The sequence below is a fragment of the Volvox carteri genome (assembly GCF_000143455.1).
Source record: "Volvox carteri f. nagariensis unplaced genomic scaffold VOLCAscaffold_42, whole genome shotgun sequence".
Taxonomy (NCBI): Eukaryota; Viridiplantae; Chlorophyta; class Chlorophyceae; order Chlamydomonadales; family Volvocaceae; genus Volvox; species Volvox carteri.
Window position 1 is genome coordinate 257,171 of NW_003307585.1, and position 19,887 is coordinate 277,057.

Sequence of the window (19,887 nt, forward strand, 5' to 3'; positions counted from 1 at the left end):
ATCTCCCCCCCTCACTTCGCAGCTGTACAATCCCTCGTCCGTGGTGTTGGCATTACCACCCGCCGCCACCGCCTCCTCATTCTCCGCCGCCGCCTCCACCACCGCCTTCAACACGTCAGCCGCCAGGGGAGCACCCTCACTCAGTGCTACAGCCCCGTAGTTGGCGCACTCGGATAGGGCCCCCGGCCGCGGGGCGACACAGCGCTGCCGGTCCAGGGTAAACCGAATGGGGTACCTAAGGGGGGAGTTGTCCGTTGGCCGTTGGTTTATAATGGTTGTTAGTTGCGTTGTTGATTTCGGATAGTTATGGTAGTTAAGGGTGCGTTGGGAAAGGGGGAAGGCGTGTCGTGGGGTTTTTTAAGAGGGCTACTAGGAGGGAAGTGAGGTGAGCGTGGAAGGTGTAACCGTTGAGGAGGCTGTTGGGAGGATCGATCTGAGAGCTGTCGAGCTGCACGGAGTGGCTGCTGCTGTACGTGTGGGTGTTCCTCCTTAGGCTGTGTTTTTTTACGGCGCTCTTCGTGGACCTCATTTATCCCCCCTAAGGGACCTCAGGGGAAGTAGGAGGCGTGTGGAAAAGGACGCAATCCAAACACTCCTTTGGGTGTCATCTGTCTCCGGTCCCCTGGTCTGTTGGGCTCGGGTGAGGGGAACACTGTTGTGTTTTTTCCCCGGCGGTTCTCTCCACAACCCCCCTCACCCCACCTGGCGGTTCTCTCCACAACCCCCCTCACCCCACCTGGCGGTTCCCTCCACAACCCCCCTCACCCCACCTGGCGGTTCTCTCCACAACCCCCCTCACCCCGCACCAGAGCAGAAGCCAAGAAAGGTGGCACCCCATCCCAACCCAAGCTGATTCCCAAAATCCGAGTAACACAAGTCATTGCATGCTGTGCCGTAATGTGTGTTTTTTCTTACAGATGTGCACACAGACAGACAAATAGATGAGACAGACAGGCAGACGAACGGGCCAACAGACAGACAGACAGGCAGACAGACAGACAGCGGGAATACGAACCTTGGCTGTAGCGTGGGGGGCGGCACGTAGGTTGGTACGCAGATCTCCAGCTCCCCCTCCGCCACCTGACACACTTCCTTGCCGACAGCAGCCGCGCCACCGCCAGAAGAACCAGCAGCACGTGCCCTAGTAGTGCTACTGCCGGGCCTGAGGGTGCTGCTGCTGCTGCTACTGCTACTGCTACTGCCGCTGCTAATGCTCATGTTGATGTTCGTACTGGAGGGAGAAGGTACGACACAGTCCGTACGGAAGAGCGCTCCAAACTGGAAGGGCACCTGTCGCTCGTTTCACCACACAGGGGATGGAGGTGTTGATGAGTATGATGATATGTGGTATGTGTTACGAGATGTATGTCGCATCCAAAATATTGTTTGGCGAGTGGCCGCAGAGTTTGGGGAGTGTTAACGCAAAAGACATATGTACGGAAATGAATGCGCGCGCGTCTCTGTGTGTGTATGCGTATGAATTGCGCTGACGGTGCCTTTATTCATAAGCTATATAGCCTTTTTTTCACGTACGACATACATACATACATACATACCTGACAAACGGCGCCGGTGGCGGTCATGCGGGGGGGCGGCGGACACACGAGCCACAGGTCCTCCTGTGTTTGGCACGCATCCACACCCTGTACGGCAATCCAGGACGAGAAGAAAGCAATACAAGTTGGCGAGGCGAACTAGGATATTACACATCGAAAACTACTGAAGTAGAAGTATCGGATTCGTAGGGTTCTCGCCAAAGATCTCACAACAAAGATCACACCGGGGGGATGCGAGCCTGGAGAAAGGCCGGGGTACCTCAGCACGCCACTCTTCCCCCCCCCCCCTTAAGGGGCTCCCAGGCTCCCACACCCCCACCCCCACCCACACTCCCACCATCAGGTTGATACACTGCAGAAAGTCCCGCTCCGTCCGGGAGCCTCCCCCCCCCCCACCACCGGCACCACCGCCTTGACCCGGGCTCCCCGGCGCGGTCGCGACGCCGCCACTCCGGCGGCTGGCTGAGACCAACGGCGACCTGCAGCCCGTCCTGTACGACGGTCGTACGACGGCTGGCGCGCACTCCATCAGGCTCGCGACCCGACCCGTGGGATCAGCGTCGGTGTCCAGGGAGGGGCACACTTCCACGCCCGCAAGATTGACGCAGTTGCTGTACGACACGTTGTCCATTACAAACGGAAAGACGCACAACTGTACGGGGAGGAGAAACAGGATGGTGTGGAGAAGTCTGGTTTTAGGGGAAATAGTTTTTGTAAACGCTGCTGTAAATCTTTTTTGTAAACGCTGCTTCTTTCTTTCTACAGCAAGCAGCAGCGTTTACAAAAAAGATCAATCGATGACATCTCAAAAGTGCGGTATGGATCGGCAACTCTGAAGGGGGGAAAGGAGGACGGGTCGTGTTCAACACAACGACGGAAAAAGAAACGAAAAACACACACATGGCGCGAGGAGCGGCTCGGCGAGAGGGGTATCTCCACTGGAGAGCGACAGCAAAGCGACACACCTGCCGGCCGTACACTCGTGCATATGGAGTGAAGGACTTCTACCGACGGTGTTCAAACAGGAAGCAACATTAGACAGGCGAGATTGAGAGAGAGAGAGGAGAGGGAGGTGCGGAAGAGAGAGGAGTCTTAAAAACTCCTTCAGAGGCACTCGACTGGTTCCGCTGCGGTGCGTTTCCGCATTATCGCCTGGTGAACAAACACTGTTTTTGAATAAACCCAAATTTGAAAAACCTGGGTGGAGTTGGGCAAAACCCTAATAGGAGTTTTTATCGTACCGAATACACATACACATACACACACACGAGCATCAGCAGCATCTTCTGGAAACATCTTCGCACGTATGGACGCACACGCATGCACGCGTACATACATACATACATACATACACGCACCTGGCCACCCACGGTTAGTCGCGGCATCGCGCCTCCTCCTGGACCCAACATAACACCGTCCGGCAGGTTGTACGACTGAAGTTGCTGCTGTACGGCATCTGAGGTTGGGGCGCTGTCGTCCCCGACATCGACGGTCATTGGGATAGGTGTTTGACCGCCGCCACTGCTACTGCCACTGCTACTGCTACTGAAGTCATTGCTACTGCCGGCGCTGCTGCTGGTGCTGCTGCCACTGCTGCTGTTGATGGAAAGCGTGTCGGAAATCGGGACATCTCCCGCTTTTTCGTCGATCGGTACGACACCGAGTTTCCTGGAAATCTTGCAAGGTTCAATGCCGCCACCCTGCGGGTTTTAGGGTTTTAGGGTTTTAGGATTTAAATTTAAAAAATGCCACACACTCTCATGAACGGACTTCATTGTTTTGAGAGACGTCGTTCTGCTTTTAATGAGAGTAATGCCACACAGATTTGGAAACGAAAAACATAATTACCCTATTAACACAAATTAGGCTGCTTTCGCCTCCAGCATAGTTCTCATGAAGATCTCGTGGTTTCATTTGCCATTACGTAAATCGGCACCGCCAACTTCCAACGCTTTTTACATTCCGGGAGCAGCACGCACCTCTACAGGGCAGCTCAGCACGCCATCCATCGTCACACATCCGTACACTGTACGACCTCCGTACGACAGGGGGAAAACGCAGGGGTCGCCCGTGGTGGCCACTGCCGAGATGTAACCGCCTCCTGGGGTTTGAAGCACGGGTAGGGCAGGGGGAGGAACAAGTTTTCCGGAAGGACTGGGGTTAGGGTTTTGTGGTTTTCGGGTTTAAGGGTTTTATTATTATTGGTGCGTCGCAGTGCTTAGGGTTTTACGGGTAGGAGTGCAACCACTCGAGAAGGGAGACATCAGTTTTCATACTCGTCTTGTGTTTTAGGTGCGTGTGTCAGATTTTCATCTCCAATAGCCCTTTCCTCGCAGCTCCCCCTTTCCGTCCCACTCCCCACCCCCCAACCAATGGCCCCCAGGAACCCGACTCCCCTCACCTTCCACAACCTGCCCCGCCGGCATCAGTACGGCTTGTCGTTGGTAGCTGCCGTACAGCGACGCCACCTGCCATGGCTGTAGCGCCGCGTCGAAGATACTTAGAGCCGCAACGGAACCTTTGAAGTGGCGGCTGGGGTCCGCATCGGCTCGGCTGCACAGCACTATAGGGCCCGATAGCTGTGCAGGGTCTCCGCCTGTTACCTGCGTTTTAAAAAAAAGTGAGTGTACGACATGACAAACCGGCGACGGCGGTCATGATGGGCACACGGCATCAGCAGCAATATGTACGACTATAGGGCATGTTTAGACATGGCGAAAAAGAGGGAAATAGTGCAACAGAGTGTAAGTGCAAAGAATGTATACACGCCCACCTGGATTTTGGTGTCGCTCATGTTTGCCGTACTTCGTACGGCGCCTGGCAGCAGCTGCCCCCGCAGGACACCATCCACGTACAATGAGTAGCCGGGACCGGACCTGTTGGCAAATTATCTTGAATTGTCTAACAATCGAATCCCACATGTGCATCAACATACATACATACATACTGTATGTGTACCCGAAAAGCTGAACTGAAAATCGCAAAATAAAAGAAAGGAAGACATAACAAACAAAAACGACATCAACAAATGCGACACATAGGTCCCGCACATCCAAAACCTCATTTTGGCGTTGTACGGCACATGTACAACATTCCAAACACAGAGATGTACAACACTCACCAGTTCGTTGATAACGTCAGCATATGCCAACCGCCATCCGCAATGTCCACCCCGTCATCCCGCGGCGCTGCCCAGATGGGAATTTTTAAAAACAAAATAAAGGGGTTATTATTTTTATTTTTAATTTATCATTATAAAAGTTCTTAAGGAATGTTTTTTTATTTTTTGAAAATGGGATTTGGGTTTTAGGGTTTTTAGGGTTTTTAGGGTTTTTGAAGGGTGTTTGAAAATGGGATGCGTGGGGAAACTAAGGCAGGGCGCGGGATTATCTAAGGGGAGCTGTGCGGGTGTACTACACACAGGACAGGAAACGGAGCGCACGACACGGCACATACACAGCACGGCCCCCACTGACACGACACGGCATTTACATTTATCATTTACAATAATCGGCGGTGTGTACGTCCCTCCTCCCAGCCATATCACATCAAATATCGTACAATGCCACGTCATCATCGCACAGTAGTAACACATCCAAAAGCGGCAGCGACGCTCACCCCAGCGCTTGGGCCGGTCGTTTCCCACCGCTCCGTCACTGTCCAGATAGACTTCGCTGGTACGACCAAGGTTGACGTCATCGCCGTCACGGAGCATGCCACGTACGGAAACGCCGTACAAGGGACTGCCGACCTCAGGAATGAACATGTGAATCTACGGGTCCAGGGGGGAGGGTTTTACCCCCGGGGGGGAGGGAGGGGGAGATGTTTCCTCCGTGGCCCCAAACCACACAGAAACATACCCCATAAACGTACAGCCGTACACCAGAGCCCCAATTCACGAGTAATTAAGATAGCCGTACAGGCACCAAAACCACCAGCACAGAACCCACAAACCCAAATCACACGCACCTACCGTCCGGGGCACATCTGTTTCCACATGGCCCACTGCTAATATCACAGCAAACCCCCAAATCCCCAAAACCCTCCAAATCCCCAAAAATAAAACAGTTAACACCAATTAAAACATTGAAACGAGAAATTTATTAAAGTGATAAGCGCATATGACAAGACTTTAAAACCCAAATACATAACACTCGCACTCCGCACCTGGTTGGGCCCAAAGCTCTTGAAGGTTCCTCCAGCTATGTGGGAAAACACGTACTGCAGTCCCGCTGAGTCAGCTCCCTGCGGCGTCAAATCCTCCCGGCTCGTCCGTACCCACAAATTGATAGCCATTGGGCCCCGTGTGCCGTACGGTACGGCATCCAGTACGACACGACTCCGTGACGCGCGATCGCACTGGATGACCTGTCCGAAACGCGCATCTGGACCCCACGTGGCGTTGACCAACCGACCGCCGTACGCGCCCGCCGGCCAGGAGCGGAGTGACCCACGGGTCAGTGGGAAGTGTGCGGCGGGCGCCGGCCAATCGGCGGGCCAAGAGCTCGGCAGTAGCATTCCAGATGCCGGCGGCGTGCAGATGCCGAGGAGGGCAGTAGCGGACGCGGCGGCGTCGATGGCGGCGGCGGCGGCAGCCGGGGTGTAGATACGGGTTGTCGTATTACTGCCGTTCCCGTTGCCGCTGCGGCTGCTACTGCCGCTACCGCCCGTGACCCGCATCCAGGCGTCCATAGGGTCAGTGCGAATCCGGGACGGAATGGCGGCGCAGACCTACGGGCCCCGCATAGGGAACCGGGACACGGACCCATGGGTCGGTCGTCGCTGATCCATAATTTGCAAGGTTTTAATTTTAAGAGACAAAAATATGGAAGGCCTGTGTTAAAATGCTCTAAAGCTGTTATGTAGAAAAGTTATGTTAGAGCATTTAGTAAAATACAGGTCAAAAAGGCCTCTTCCTAATAACTTAAATATTAAGGTACCTGAGACAAGTAATTATATAGCTATGAATATGTGGTAAAGCGCGAAATATGTGCGGGGAATAAAAGCCTAATGGAAGGGAAAGACGCGACGACGTGTAACACAGGTTCTTGAAGTGTTTAAATTTGTTTTTTTATTTATTTAAAAAAGGCGCAAAATGAGCATATGCTTGAGCGCGCACGCGCGCAAATATACAATCACACATCCTAACACAGCACACCAGCCACATGCCGTACACCAGTAACCCTACACCTCTTAACCCTTGTCCCCTCCCTCTACCCCCCGCCCCCCCCCCCACACACACGCAGTTCATGTCACCCACCAGCCCTGAGTCGCAGAACGCCAGCCCCGCCTCTCGCCGGAGATCCAAGCTGCACGGCATGCCGGCGTTCCGCTTGTACGACACCCCGGTCAGCGCCGCCACCAACGCCTCCGTCAGGGCCTCCGCAAACGCCGATCTGCTGGCGTTCGTAGCGGCGGCGGTGGCGGCGGACGACGATGACGTGTCAGGGCTGGCGGCGCCGCCAGGTGCCGTCGCCGCCTCCGCAAAAGGAGGCGGAGCCGGCGGCAGCGGCGGCGTTGTTGCTGACGGCGGTGACCCCGTCAATGTGCCGTACTCATTCGCTAGACGTGAGTCCGATTCATCCGCCGTGAGCCACTCCGGCGGCGTCAGCAACGTGCTGCCGTACCAGGGGTGCCGTCGGATCGGCAGCACTGGCGACGGTACGGCATCCTGGTCCCGAACCTGTCGTGGATGGGCGCCATCGCCAGGAGTCAGAGGAAGATGGGCGAACTGGAGGAAGATGGGCGAACTGGAGGAAGATGGGCGAACTGGCCGTACACTAAAACTAGCAGTGGGCCCTACACGTTAGGATGTTCGTAGTACTAATTGGTATTGCCGTACAAATTAAATCGTTGCAGCTCGAACACTTCCCCTGGGTTGCGCGTCATTCAAGCAGATTCCCCAATTCCCCCATGGAAACACCACTCACCGTGCCGTACGCTTTCCAATAGAACTCCTAACCCACTCTAGGACGGCCTGTGGCTGTACGGCAGTAACCAATCTGGCGGTTATTCCCACTTCTATGATATTGCCGCCTCCTAACTCCCCCTCAAACTAAAAACACCACTTACCATGTCGTACAACGTCGCCACATCCGTCGCATCTAGCACTGCGTCAAACACGGCCAAGTTGGCCAACTGACCGCCGTACGCCCTGCTGTACGGCCCTCCGTACCGCCCGCACAGCAGCAAGGGGCCTCCAAGGGTGAGCGGATCGCCGCCGTCAATCTCCGCCCTCGCACTTGCATTCCACACCCTAGAAGGGTCGTACCCTGTGTACGGAACGAAAACAAGTTACCTCATCGATTAGCTCTTGAAGTACATACATACATACGTACACACATATACGTAAATACCGCATAAATTGGCATTTGAAAAAGCACGGCATTGCATCCATGTGTGCTTCCACCACCCCAAAACCGCACTGAACGTCAACTAAAACTCGATTAAAACCTACAAAACCCACTGGGTAAACTAAATCTTTTCCAACTACCTGGTGGGTAACGAGAAGAAGGTATCTGTACGGCAAGACTTCCATCGACGTACATGCGCCATCCTCGACCTCCACTCGGCTGGCTGCTGATCGTGATCATGTGCCAGTCGCCGTCCGTGAGATTCCAGGGCCTTACGGTTTTAGGGTTTTAGGGTTTTAGGGTTTTAAGGTTTTTTAAAACAGGGAAAAGTGGAGGATCAACGGGAGGGCAACGGGAAGGAAAGCCCGACGATGACAAGGCGCAAAACGCCCCTTCAAACTCCTTTTGAAGTCTTTTTTGAAATCGCTCCAGAAGATTTTTTGCTAGTTAAGAAACCACGCTGTGCACGGGCTTGACTAGTACGACGAGTGCAACGATACGAATGTACCGCGTTCCCACCTGTACTGCAACCTGGTCCCACCTGTACTGCAACCTGGTCCCACCTGTACTGCAACCTGGTCCCACCTGTACTACAACCTGGTCCCACCTGTACTGCAACCTGGTCCCACCTGTACTACAACCTGGTCCCACCTGTACTGCAACCTGGTCCCACCTGTACTGCAACCTGGTCCCACCTGTACTGCAACCTGGTCTGGTCGTTATCCGCCACCTGACCGTCGCTGTCCAGATAAACAACTCCCCGGCCGTCATTGGAGTCCTTGACGTACGCTCGTGCAATGCCGTACAACGGAGACGTACGCGGCGCCAGATACACTGCGATCTACGACCGGTAGGAGTTTTGTGATACAGAAAAATCATTTTTGTGTTTTCTTAGGATTTCCTGATGCCGCAGCTGGCGGAACCTAGTGCAGCGGTGGACACTGGTCTTTTGCCGCCGCTAACATAAAAGACATATATGTCCTTCCCACACCTCCATCCCTTGACGAAAACCTTGACCCCCAACACTCAAAATTCAAACGCAAACTCGTACATACACACAGGAGATGTTCATTTACTCGGCTATCCGTATGTGCCATAGCGTTGTGCACCTATTACAAATTAACCACATAACGACTAACCAACCAACTAACCAACCAACCAACCAACTAACCGCACCTGGTTTCGATCCATGGCCGTGTACCTGGACGCCTGGACGCTCAGCGGTTGGAGGTTGGCGTGAGTCAGCATATATTCGTACACTGGCGGTTGCCAAGCACCCCTGCTGCTGTTGCTGCCATCGTTACTACTGTCGCTGTTATTGCCGTACTCCGTACTCCCATCTGAAGGCCCTGGGGCGGTGTCCTCCGCGCGCTTGCGCATCCAAAAGTTGATGGTGAATGCGCCCGTACGACCGTACGTAATTCCCGGAATGGCAATGAGGGAGCTGGAGCCTAATCAGGCCCCCAACGGCGGTCGGGACGGGCGGGAAGAGAAAAAAAAACGGGACCTAGGTGTTTTACGGTTTTGAATGTTTAAAATATTTCGACACCGAATTCGCAACAGGCGGCACACTCACACACATACAGACACACACGTTCACACATACAGACACACAAACCGTCGTGGCTCAATCTGGTGGAGCACCGGGATAGGTAATCGGCAAGTCTGGAGTTAGAATTTCAGCGACGGCATCTTGCTTTCTATCGTACGGTTAGGTGCCCCTGGCCAGCGTCAGGCCCGGATCAACGTGTAACAGACACGACTGCTGGGCCGCCCTGTTGGCGACTGGCGGCTGGGGGGGCCTCTCGCGGCCTCACGGTCGGGGGGCTCGCCGCACAGCTACAGCTACAGCTACAGCTACAGCTACAGCTACAGCTACAGCTACAGCTACAGCTACAGCTACAGCAAACCAGGGGAGCCGTGTGGCTGTAGCGGCGGATTCGGAGAGGAGCGGCAGGGCAACAACAGCAGGCGCTGCAGTGCTGTCCCTAGCCGCGTGCACACACCGCTTCTGGTAGTGCCCAGTGGCGCAGCAGGCGGTGGTGATACGGCAGATCGCGCCCTACGTGCCCTACCCGGACCCATACCCCGAGCACACACACGCGCGTGTATGGCACCGGCGCAAAAGGCACCGGCAGGGCCGCAGCAGTGCGTGTGTGGGACGTGATCAGCCTCACAGCACACTGCCCGTGCCAGAAGGAATGTGCACGGCTGCGGGATTTCTGCAGGTCCCGCACTCCCCCCCCGCAATTCCCCCCCCCTCCCCCGCGCCCGAGGCCCGGTTGCAGCCCCCCCCACGGAGGGGTGAAAGCCGTCGCGAGAGCCGTCGTGCGGTGCCGCCGTCGAGACTTCTGGCAGCGGGTTCAGGACTTTGCAGAGCTCAGCATGCCAGGGACAGCGTGGGCCCCGACCATTCCATTTCATCGTGCCCGTGGTGGACGGGGGCGCCTGTGTTGCGTACCACCAGTAGGGCTGGGAGAGAAAGGGGGGAGGGGGAATAGGAGGAGAGGGGGTGCTGGGAGGGCACCGGTAGGTGGGTGGGCCATCCCGCTGGGCGGGGGGAGGGGATACGCCCCTGAGAGGGGTTTCAATTGTTGGGTTTACGGAGGGCTTTTCTCGTGGGAGGGAGATGGCTCGCCTCGCCACAGGTACTGCGCCAGGGCAGGTCGCAGGTGGCGTCCCTAGCCCCGTACAGGTAAACGGCTAGCGGCTAGCAGATAGTCCGTGCCCGGTCCCCGCGTTCCCCGTCGCATGCGTTCGGGAGGCGATTAGCGCGAGTTGCTTGAACCCTGCCCGCTCCCCCGCAACGAATTAAGAATCGGGTGAGAGACCCGGTGGGCTTCATATTAGTGAGCCCTCACCCCAAGAGCCGGATCAGGCCGAGGCTGGAGAGGAGTCGTGATTCGTGTTTCAAGCTCAGTGAACGCGAGATCGCGTGACGGAGCCTTGACTCGTGAGAGTGTGCGCACGTGCGACGCCTCCCAACCACCGGGGAAGAGAGCGGAGCTAGCGGACCTGCGGCTCTCGGCTGCTTAGGAGGGGGGACAGAGGCCCCTCGCCCGCCCGCGCCAGAGAGCCTAGGCGGTCTTCCCGTCGGGGCTGTACAGCAGCTCCTGGCCAGTGTCAGGCCCTGTCAGATACTTGTAACATTTAATACGCACACACTCTCACGCACACACATACACACACACCGCCGATCGGAATTTATCGTGGATTTCGTCATTACCAAATTATGTAGTGATAAAAATCAAAGGACTTTGCAACCACTTTGCAACCACTTTGCAACCACCTACCCTGATCGCATGTAATCGCGCCCGGGAAGAGCTCCTGCGTGTCCGCATCTGAGCTATTCACGTCCTCCGCGTACACGTTGCCCTGTACTATCAAACCGTCGTACGCGGATCCGGATCCCGGCGGCCAAGCAGACAGCGAGCCGTTGGTCAACGGGTAGAACACGACCGGTGCCGCCAGATCGGGGGGAATCGGGTTCCCACCCACTGGGTTTGCCATACATGTGCCTGCGTGAGTGCGTGCGTGTGTTTCGGGGCAGATAACGCGAAAATGGAAGAAGTGTCGTAAACTAACAGCATATTTGGCCCCTCGTTCGCTGTACAACATGTATTTGGTTCTAGTGAAATGTAGTAAAACAAGTTGAGCAACTTTTGTACATGGCTTTCAGGATAGAACGTTGAGCCAAAATACAGCTTCTCGCCTTCTTCCGCCTACACAATAATTAACCAACCGAAAACCATAACCCCAACCGATTTTACAACGGTTCCTAACCAATTATTAGACCATATTTTAACCCTCCCTGATTATGGCAGGCGGATTCTGCTGCGGGTGATCACAAAGTGCCATCTTCGCAGGCATTTTACATTTTACAAAAACGTCAAAACCGTACAAAACTACGACCTGCCGTACCTTGCTCCGCGGCGTTGTTGCGGTCGCTTGGGATGCAGCTGTAGCCCTTCGCGCAATCCGCATGGCCCCGTTGCCAGTCACAAAACCAACCGTCGGTCCCTTGGAGCTCATTATCCGAACCCGCGGTGGCAGAGGCGCCGCCGCCGCCGCCGCCGCCACGGCTACTGCCACTTCGGACGCTCCTGCCGCCGCCGCCGCCAAAACCGCCGACATCCGGCCCCGCGGCAGCGACGACTTCGGGCACGGTGACGGCGGTTTCATTGCTACTGCCAGCGGCGTCTGAAGGAAACGCTGTAGCGTTACTGCTGCCGTTGCCGATGCCGACGCCGACGATGGAGACGCCGCCGACGTCCGGGCCGCTACTGCCGCCGACGTCCGGGCCGCTACTGCCGCCGGCGTCGCTAAAGTTGTTGCTTGTGGAACTCTCATTGAAGCTGGAGGGTATCAGCGGCGGCGCCACTATAGCGGCACTGGAATTCGCTCCGCGGTTGTCCTGGTCGGCAGGCATAGGGCCTCCGCCGTCGACCGTCGGCGCGAGTACGGCGCCGTCAGGGCCCCCGGCGGCTACAACGTCCGGCGGCGCCCCGACCCCTGAAACTGGATTAGTAGTCATGGGACTGCTTGCGTTGCTAATGCCAAAGCCGAAGGAAACATTGGGTTTTGCTGTTGCTTCATCGCTGCCGCCGCCGCCGCCGCCGCCTGTGTCCGTGCCGGCGCTACCGCCGCCAGCGTCACCGGCTATGGTCCCAATGGCCCTACCAATACCCGTCGCCAGGTCAGAGATGACGTTGCCAACATCGCGCGCGACCTCTCCAGTTGTCTTCGGCGGCGGCGGTGGCGGTGGCGGTGGTAGCAGCTGTGGCGGCGGTGGTAGCAGCTGTGGCGGTTGCAGCGCCACCTCCGACGTTTGCGGATCTAAGGCTATCGGTGCGCCCGGATCTGGGTTTATCACAAACGGCGGCTCTGACAAGGTGGACGGTGACTGTCCTGATGATAAATCTGGTGGTGGTGGTGGTGGCGGTGGCTGTGGCGGCGGTGGCAGCGGTGGTGGCGGCGCTGCGGCAGCGGCACCGGAATCTCCGCCGCCGCTGTCGCCACCGCCGCCGCTGGCAGCATCTTGCGTGCCGGAAGAATTGCCCACCAGCTTCACCGCAAGGACATCGGCGCTCGGGACCTGTGAGGCGCAGGCGACACGGAGACCGAGATGGTACGCGGTTAGACGTTCTTGCGGTGCTCAAGGCATTCATTCCTTTTCCTTTTGGAGGCAAAATTATTCCTATACATTTTGAAAATCTTGCTCATCTCAAGGGAATGGATTTTTTGGTGAAGGTCAAATAGGGAGGAAAGAATTCCTCCTTCCCTCTCCTTGCAGAAAAAACTTTGCGGATTGCGCTTTTTAAGCTCTCTTTCTAGTTACAGAAAGAACGGGATCTCATCTGAGAGCGCCAACGCGATCCAAAGAACTACAGGTGCTAGCCAAAACTTGTCACAAAGCACATAAGCATGAGCTTTGAAATTTTTGAAATCAAAATATATACAAGCTTCTAGGAGTTTTTTAAGATCTGTGCAGCAGGCCGCGGATTCGAGTCACACCTGCAGCAAAGTCCTCGACCCATGGGTCGCTCGCCTGGAGAAAGTCCCAGCCTGGCCCGCAGCGGTCCCAGCCTGCCTCGAGCTGGCCGCTGCTGCCGCCTCCGCCGCCGCTTGTGCCGGACTACTCGCTCCCGCCAGCACCAGGACTACCGCAAGAAGCAGCAGCGGCAACAGCGTCCTCAGTCGTGAAAGACAGCTGGGCAAAGGCATCGCGACGCGGACCGGCCGTGCTGCCGCCGTCGCCAAAGACGCCGCCGCAGCTGCCACCGCCGCCGCTGCCCTTCTTTGGCGGACTCTCTCTCGACGGGAACTGATCAGTATCGGCGGCGGTACTGCCGCGCCGTCGGCGGCCATTTTGCGCTGTTGCAGATCGCGACGGTAATGTTCTCTGCTCCCGCTCCTGTGCTGCTGCGGCTATCGCCGCAGGACAAATTTGCTGCTGCTGCTGATGATGATGATGAGGCTGATGATGAGGCTGATGATGATGAGGCTGATGATGATAATTAGGAAAGGGACTTCTACTTGCTAGCTCCTCTCGCTGCTATTTGCGATAAGGACTCTCGTCATGCGTTCAGCAGTCTTGTTCAGCAGCAGGGATCTAAACCTGCAGTTGCCAAATGGGGTGGTCTCTATCCAGATCCTTCCTTCGCGAATCTATATACGTCAAAAGAGCACCCAGCACGATACGGCTAAGGCCAGCTAATTTGAGAAGGAGCCGTTGGCTGGACAAAATTTAGCTCTTGTGCGAACGGTAGAGCAGTATGCGTACCGTACTTTAAAAAGAAAATGTCAGCGATGTCTTCCGAAGTGCACGACGTTCACAAATTTTTTCTTCCGTGTCGCTGACAAGGCTAAGGACTTGGAGTTGGCTTGCACCTTTTCGGCTGACTGCCACTGTTGCTCCTCTGTGTGCGCATAAAAAGAAGCTCAACAGGGGCGACGCACAGATGACGCGTCCCAAAGCCTGCCGCCTACGGACTCCCGACGTGCTAAAATTAAATCTAGGCAGGGTTGCACGAAACAGGCTTGTTTATGGGAAGTGGGTTGCCGCTGCTGTCCAAGAACTCTGCCCTTCTGCCTGCGGGGTGGATGGTGGTGTGAAAGAATGGTACAAGAAATAACAATCCTTCAAGAGCTACAAGGAAATGAGCTAACAGAAACGAAGCGCCCGAAATGTAAGTAAACGGAGGAAATGCCGTGAACAAAGAGTTATGTAGCGGATTGCGCGACCTCCTCCTCCCACCGGCAAAACGCAAGGTTACAGGTCGTAGACGATGTGGTGGAGCGCTGCCCTCCACTTCAGCTCCACTTTCAGGCAGATAGATGGATAGGCACACAGACAGACAGGTCTCCGTTTGAAGGTTGAATGGATGTCTTTGACAGGCAGCTGGGGATCGAATACGCACACCTATCACGTTTTTAAGAGCCCTTCAGCCCTTTTCATTCTCCCACATGGTATTAAGGGTGCAACGGCAAATCAGACATGCACGGTCTGTCGTTTTTTCCCCTTCGTTCTTCTCTTCGCAACGTTTTTAGGATTTGGAAATGAAGCTGAAGAAAAATAAAGCGACACGAAGGTCGTCCAAGGTCCCATCGCTGGACATTTTGCGCAGTCTGTGGATTCACTGCGATCAGCAGTGTGCGCGATAGACACCCACGCAAGTATACAACGTCCTGAGAATCCGAGACACAATCCTGAGAATGGGATGCAGCCGTGCTGCGATCTATCATTTAATTATTGTATTCTTAGTCCCTAAGCTTGATAAGATACTCCTTGATAAGATGCAGCTGCAAAAAGAACGATCGGCGCGGAAGCTGAGTGCCGAGTGACCCGTGGGTCGTCCATCGCGGCAAAGTCTTCCCTTTTCTCGTTTGACGCGCGTGAGGCGCCATGATTGAAGAGCCCAGAAGGATCGCCGAAGCAGACCAACCGCAACAGTAGGTGGGTCCTTCGCAATGTCTCAGCAGTTCACCGCGACGATCAAGCGTACGGCAGTACGGAAAAGAGGCGTATCTCCGTAACTTCTATCCCCACGCCAACCGCTTCAGTATTATTTCCGAAACCACGCACTTCGCGTGTAACTGCGCAACTGTGACATGATATAGCAGGAAATCTTGGGTCTTCGTCCTTAATTTCGCATGCAACAGAAAACCTATATATTCGTCTTTTGCAAAGATCTACGTAGCTAGATAGCTCTATCCGAGATTGCTTAAGCATAAACTGTCAGCTACAAGCTGAAGCTCTACTGAGTGAAAGGCAGAATGCAGTGTAAGATCCCTTGGCAGCTGGCCTCCCCGCTTCCTGTCTCTACCATTCCTTGCACGATCAGCCAGCACGTTCGAGTCGACAGAGCCATGAGAATACGGTTATGGGAGACAGGAGCACAGAAACTTCCGGTGTGGGTGTTCTTGGTAGGCTATTTGTGCAGCCATGAGCCGCGTGGCTGTCCGGAATGTCTGTCTAGGACAATCAACGAAGATTGGGACACGCTCTTCAAGGTTTTAAATATGTGTTGCCAAGTACCGAACAGGCGATGGGCGTTAACGATTTGTTCGCTGTCCGAAGCCCTCATGGGCAGTAGCACCGATATTTTGAACAAGTGCGTATGAGCAACAGAGCGCCATGTGAAGCAAGTGATCTCGGCAAGCAAAGCCTTCACGCCTGCGTATCTGCAGTCCGAAAGGCTAAAGCATAGGTCATTGAACGAAGCCCAGCATTTCTGATGGCACATCTTTACTTACATGGCAAGAGAAATGGACTGGAGTTTCCGAGTAAGCATTCCGCGTATGGAAGGAATTCAACGTCCAACGGTATCAACCTCCTTGTCGTCGCGAGCATCTGCGAGGTTTAGCTAAAGCGCGGTACCTTAATCTTGTACCTTCATCGCAATCTTGTATCAAAACCCTGATACTTGCCTCTGCCATCTGCTTGCATAGACCTTAATAATTAGTCGCGCCGCTCGAAGCAGGCACAGGTTGTTCGACTGTGTTGGGGCTGCAAGTGACACGAATTGTTTGCATGAGATAAAATGGCAGAGTCTTGGGACCCGAAGACACGGGAGACCGTCAAAAAGATTCCATTCTTGACAGAGACTTCAGGGCCACGCGACAAGCAGAAATGGCAGGACCGCTTGAAACAGGTCGGATGACTGAAAGCTTTGTCTTGGCTCTCCATGGCATACAAGCTGGCAACTGGCCGGCAAAGTCCTGTGCAACCTGCTGACACGCAGGAGTTGCACGCCTTAATCACGTACATTAAGATGAACAAAGAATCGGACATGGACTGGTTCACGATACAACCAAGTGCAGACGGGACACATTGGAAGGGCAAATGCTGGTACGTGCACGAGCTCATCAAGTATGAATTCGATTTCCAGTTCGATATCCCAGCCACCTACCCGGATACGGCGCCAGAAATCGAAATTCCGGAGTTGGACGGCAAGACAGCAAAAATGTATCGAGGCGGGAAGATCTGCCTCACCATCCACTTCAAGCCCCTTTGGTCGAAAAACAGGTACGCAGAACTTTAAGCTATCCTAAGTATATAGAGACCAAGCGATAGCCCTTACGCTAAAGCCCCACAATATAAGTTGAAGCAGCCTGGCCTCCGCCGGTCTGCAGGGGGCCCTGGGGACACGACCCGCATTCCGTCCTTTAATGTCGAGACGTTTCCTAAACCGCCCCCCGCGGATCTTCTCCCAACTGCCGTCCACAGCCCCCACTTTGGCGTTGCCCACGCGCTGTGTCTGGGCTTGGCTCCCTGGCTGGCTGCCGAGGTGCCTTTCATGGCGGAGTCGGGAGTCATCAAGCCCAAGGTGTAACATAGCTGAGGTTGATGCAGCATGCGATAGAGCACGGGAACTGTTATCAGCCGGCCTGCTGTAGTGAGGCAGCTGCACAGTGCAGGGGGTTTAGTAGTGGTCAGCCTCTGGGACGTGGTGACTGCAGTCCTTGCTGGCTGTGGATGAGATAGGGAAGGTGAGAGACGAACCACAGACGAGTGAAGCTGATACCAGATACAGACGGATACTCCAGGAATAGGGAGGGGGAGAGAAATAGACAACGAAGGTTGGTGCGGGAGGGACAGGACATCGACGGCGACAGCTTGGGGACGAGGTAGAGGAGGAGGGGTAGGAGCTGCACTGGTGGCGGGGCTCCTCCCTTGATGGGGAGGTAGCAGTGTCAGAGGAGTGAGGGCGGGGGGGGAGAGACGGGCTGTTTAAGGGTGGCGATGTGGAGAGGCCTGTTGGTCTGGTTGGCTGATTTCCTGTTGGTTTGAGAAGATGAGGAGGTGGTGCCCCACCCCATCCCACCCCACCCCAACTCGGACCCCACTGGAGTACATCTAGACCTGTAGTACGAACACCATACAGCGGCGGTATGTTGTATGTGTGAGTTACCTGAGTGTCCATTGCACCGATGTACAGCTTGGGGGATGTGCTTCTGACAGACCGCTAGATGTGTCCGCGCGTGTGTGCGGGATGGCATTAGGGGGAAAAACCCAACAATGGACCAGCCGGGTTGCTTATGAAGTTTATGGAAGCGAGGACTCCAAGACAAGTAAACCTGGACAAGCAGGTGTTCCAGATGTGACGGCTTATGGTTCAGGTGCGGAGTCTTTAATATGTGGATTGTCGATGTGAGCATATGGATGGAACTGGCTGGGTGGGTATTCGGCAGGGCACAGGGTGACACCTACAGCAGCTGGCCGGCGACCTAAAGCGCCGGTGTATTCTGTGTGCGCAGTTATTGCCACCTCGGGAAGAAAGGAGTGTCCAGTCAGTGACCCAGAAATGGATCACAACTATTTGCCAATGCCTGGGTGATAGTTTCGGTCTTCTTGTTTAAAAGAGGGACGGCTGCCGGCGGGGGGATGGCCTTCAAAGCCATTTCGACTTTCGGAGCTCTCTTCCTCCCGAGCTCCTCCGCAGCCCTGCTGATGGCAACTCACTCGCATTTCTAACGCACGGTATCCTGCCACTCAGCCAGCCAGGCACTCGCATTTATCCTCTTAAATCCAGTGAGGACTACGAAAGGAATCTCTTACAAGCTTCCCTTCCTTTCTTTGTTTCTCTCTCTCTCAGACGAAGGCGGACGATTGCCGCCGGCGCTCGGCATCCAACACACCAAACAAATACTTTGCAAAAAGACGACAAATAGAGAACATAGCCGTAAACGCCCTGGTCGCGCAAATGAACGGAGGGTCCCTAAGCAACATTTGCTTTGTACGGTTTAAAAGTATGCCGTACTTGGAGGCAACTGCTTGCTGTTCAGGCCGCGCTGCTGAACACGTGCCACATGTCATACGACAAGAGTCCCACCACTCCAGCACACGTTTAAAGGTTTTGATGTCAGGACAGGACGATGGATATGACGTGCCATACCTACTGATGCAATTGATGAGAGGCATAACAGCAAGCTACTTCCCGCGCTTTACAAAATAAAACGATGGAAGGCAAGCGGGAATCGCACTACCAAGTTACAAGTTCCACACACACGTGCGGGGATGTCCGTAAAAGTCGGGGGCCCATGGACGGGAAATCGTTGATAGTGCGGTTACGTGGTGGACCATCATTGTCCTCCCAAGACAAACCTAATTCCTTCCCATAATTTGCTTAAATAATCGCAGAAGCACTTTAAGCAAACAGTTGTTTTGCTTCTGCATTAATCCACACCAAGCCAAGCCCGACCATAACGACTACATAAACCCGCCTAACAGTAAGGCGCCAGGCTTGGAAGCAGTACCGCCTGAGTATTGTCGCTATGCGCGCATGCCTCGAGAAGCAGAGGGCCACTGCGTCGGGTAGAGGTGGAGGGCAGGTGACGGGGTTAGGTGAGGGCAGGTGAACCAGCTTGTCCCGGTGCTGCACGTACTTCTGGAACACATCAGGCCGACCGGGGGACTCCCCACGACAGCTTACGACTACCGTCCTCACCCCAATTTACAAGAAGGGTGACCCCAGCATGCCGAGTAACTACCGGAGCATAGCGGTAGGAGGCGCTATGGCCAAGTGCTACGAGCTTGTTCTCCTGGATAGGTTCGTTCGCATGCTCTGACTTAAGCACCGAGGCCAAGCGGGTCTCAGAAGAGGTTTTGGTACTAATCGTCATCTCTTTGTCAAGCACTGCCTTACTGCTAGGCATAGCCCATGCCCATCTTCACCATCAGCACCACAACGGGCCTCAATTCCCCGCTTGACGCACACGAGCCATTGTGAGGTTTCGAAGCGTGTCCGTTTACAGCGTGGGTTTGTGGCACAGCATGAGTTTTGCGACAGGAGATCGTAGAGGCTCTCTCCAACCCCGAAGGGTGCGGATCAAGGTCATTATACACACACACACACACACACACACGCAAACCTTTACTACTTCTCCGGCCAACAACACGTGACAGCATTCATCCCTGTCATCAGGTACTATATATTTATATTTCGTTCAGAAGTTTTGGGATTCAATCTTTTGTA

At 54.8% G+C, this 19,887-nt stretch overlaps 2 protein-coding genes across 2 annotated transcripts; one reads left to right on the plus strand and one right to left on the minus strand.

The window, feature by feature from the left end:
- Positions 1 to 4,946: 4,946 nt before the first annotated feature.
- On the minus strand, positions 4,947 to 13,777 carry VOLCADRAFT_95156 (uncharacterized protein; the record flags this gene model as incomplete). Its single annotated transcript, XM_002954360.1, has 14 exons — positions 4,947 to 4,969; positions 5,175 to 5,328; positions 5,724 to 6,287; positions 6,817 to 7,239; positions 7,629 to 7,828; positions 8,561 to 8,750; positions 9,086 to 9,360; positions 10,321 to 10,381; positions 10,771 to 10,937; positions 11,203 to 11,427; positions 11,831 to 12,064; positions 12,302 to 12,650; positions 12,729 to 13,004; positions 13,424 to 13,777. 14 exons carry the CDS (start codon positions 13,775 to 13,777, stop codon positions 4,947 to 4,949), a joined length of 3,495 nt encoding a protein of 1,164 aa, XP_002954406.1.
- Positions 13,778 to 16,452: 2,675 nt separating this feature from the next.
- Positions 16,453 to 17,244, plus strand: VOLCADRAFT_64678 (uncharacterized protein; the record flags this gene model as incomplete). The annotated part of the gene is made up of 3 exons (XM_002954292.1): positions 16,453 to 16,563; positions 16,654 to 16,937; positions 17,139 to 17,244. The coding sequence occupies 3 exons, from the start codon at positions 16,453 to 16,455 to the stop codon at positions 17,242 to 17,244; spliced, it is 501 nt and encodes a 166-aa protein (XP_002954338.1).
- Positions 17,245 to 19,887: the final 2,643 nt, after the last annotated feature.